This window comes from Nematolebias whitei, chromosome 5 (genome assembly GCF_014905685.2).
Source record: "Nematolebias whitei isolate Nwh7 chromosome 5, NemWhi1, whole genome shotgun sequence".
In the NCBI taxonomy this organism is placed as follows: domain Eukaryota; kingdom Metazoa; phylum Chordata; class Actinopteri; order Cyprinodontiformes; family Rivulidae; genus Nematolebias; species Nematolebias whitei.
The window spans coordinates 14,328,330-14,330,887 of NC_056502.1; the positions used below are offsets into that span (position 1 = coordinate 14,328,330).

General features: G+C 32.3%; 1 protein-coding gene across 1 annotated transcript in view; it reads left to right on the forward strand.

Moving 5' to 3' along the window:
• Positions 1-856: 856 nt before the first annotated feature.
• abhd16a (abhydrolase domain containing 16A, phospholipase) overlaps positions 857-2,558 on the forward strand; it is a 7,707-nt gene continuing 6,005 nt past the window's right edge. Inside the window, exons 1-3 of the mRNA XM_037676211.1 lie at positions 857-980; positions 1,510-1,566; positions 1,651-1,717. Coding sequence (XP_037532139.1) covers positions 879-980; positions 1,510-1,566; positions 1,651-1,717 — 226 coding nt within the window. The 5' untranslated portion in view covers positions 857-878. The remainder of the gene's footprint in view (positions 981-1,509; positions 1,567-1,650; positions 1,718-2,558) is intronic.

Genomic DNA, 2,558 nt, shown 5'->3' on the forward strand with positions numbered 1-2,558 from the left:
AACATACTACACAGGTTGTGTGACAGGTTAATGCACAGGTAGTGAGTGACAATGAGATTGAATTAAGTGAGTAATTATTTGAGTGAATAAAGAAGCACAGACTTGGAATTAGAAAGTTAAAATATTCTTATTAAATATTATGTTGCTTGTTTTAGCATAAATTACAAAACCCCTTTATTTTTGTAAATTCATAGGGTGCAAATGTTATCAGCAAAGTACTCTGGATGTGAAACAAAACCATCAGTCGGCTAAACAGACTTTCTGCAGACAACAACAACGATAATCTAAAGATTATCATCCACAACAAAGAGGGTGATGTTTCAATCAAACAGCACTTACAGTAGATTTTTTCTTGTTTATGATTAAAAGCATATACAGTCTGTCAAACAAAAGCATGACTTTTTAAGGTATTTTTAGATAATTGTCTACGAGAAAATTAAAACTAATCCAAATGGTTTGCTTAAAAGTATCTTTAATTTCCTCTCATTCTGCTTAATTTGACTCTTGTGTGCCTGGTTTACTAAAATATTCATATAACAAATATAATTTTAGTGTTCCTCCTAACAGCATTGGGGTGGCAGGTGGTGACAGTTAAATGCAGCAGTCTCAATACAAAACAGAATACACAAATTAATAGTGCTGGCACAAAAATGCAGCAGAGATCCAGGTGAATTATGAATCTGACAATGACAACAAATATGAATTATTATTATTACTATTATTGTTGTTATTTAGAGTTTTATTCTAAATAAAAAACATGTTTTAATAATCCAATTTGGGGATTCTGCAGCACCCTGGACCCTTTTCGCTCTCTGCCTTTTGTCAAACTGTAAAGAGTTTTGGTCAGAGCGGGCTTCCGTCTTCTTTGCAAAGGAAAAATGGTGTCCTCGATGTGGTTCCGCTGTATATTTGGGCCTCATCTTCAGCGAATTCACAGACCTCCGGACCAGTCTCAGACCGGGAGAAGATCGGACAGAAGGGTAGGAATGGACAGACGATTTCTGAGTTGTTTTAGAAGCGCGGAGTTCAAAAATTTGGTTTGGTTTTTATCGCAGTTTCAAGTGTTTGTTATTGAAACCTTTGCTGTCACCATCTCTCGAAATGACAGTTTGTAATGAATGAATGACAACACATTTTTATTTATAATTTTTAATGTTTTTTTCCGGTTTTACCTTGTAAGTAAGAATCGATCTAACTGTAGCTTCTTAGCACTGGCTGTGGCCCGGTCTGTTTCTTTCATTTAAAATTGATTGATTCACGTAGTCAGTGTTGCTTAGAGGGGGGAAAAAAAAAATATATATATATATATATTTTTTTTAATTAAGGAAAAATGTTTTAACTAAGAACAAATATACTACTTTTGGAGAAAAAATAAAAAAATATGTTAGAATATCTGTTTAAATATAGATATTAGGGGCAATGCTAACAGCTAAGCTAACGTCAGAGGAGACCGGAAGTCGTTATCTGCAGCCATAAAATATTTACTGTAAAGAACTTTGTTTTTAACAGGGATGGACGTACCATCCCAGGGGTCTGGAAAAACACACTGACAGCATTCTTGGTTGGGTCAGTATTACAGTATTTTGTTTTATATTATAGACAGAAGTTGATAAAGATCATTTTGAATTAATTTGTGTTTTCTAACTTCAGGCTTCAGTTCTGTGGTCCCTGTCCTACTACACCTCCCCTCTTCTCCTCTGCTATCTTTACAGAAAAGGTTGGTTGTTTAAAATATAGCTTGTAGGAAACATTAAGTTCAACCATGCTCAGTTCTAAAATTACGTAATAAAAGGAAATAACAATCAATCAACCTTTGGCCCAAACATGAATCAAAATACCGATAGATGAAATTGAAGTCAATCAACAACTCGCCTATGAATGAATAATTTGTGTGGATTGTACTGTCACTTGAATGTTTGTGACATTTAAAAATACTGCTGTTGTGTCACAATTGTTTAATCCTTGATAGATCAAAACGCTCATTTGCCTATTAAATAACTGAGTTTCTGCAAACCAAAGGACTAATTTAAGATCTCAGTCTGACATCAGTGCTATTTTGCTGTCTCACATTTCAAAGAATAAAATAAAGACCTGGATTATGATTAAATTCATTGTAACTCTTTTGTCCCGTTTGTCCTGTTTGCTGATTAGTTTTTATGAAATTTGGCTTGATAGATATAATCGTGCTGGCAAAAAAAGGAATTCTACCTTTAGTATCTTACATTAGTTAAAACCATTTACATCTTAAGTAATTATTTGAGATGCTGTTGTGAATAAATTGATTATCTTTTATTACTCTTACTAATATAAAAATAATACATTCTCTAAGACTGGATGAAATTTATACAGTATATAGTCTTAATTAAATACTTTCTTAAATATATTTTTCCCAACATTTCATAAACATTGAAGAATACAGAAGTATAATAAAATTGACTCGTTCACATATGTGGAAAAAAAAAAGATTTTCTAGATGTCATTGATCTGATTCTTGCTTTTGGAAATAGTAAAATGTTTTTTTCTTATGGTGTGTGTGTATATATATATATATATATATA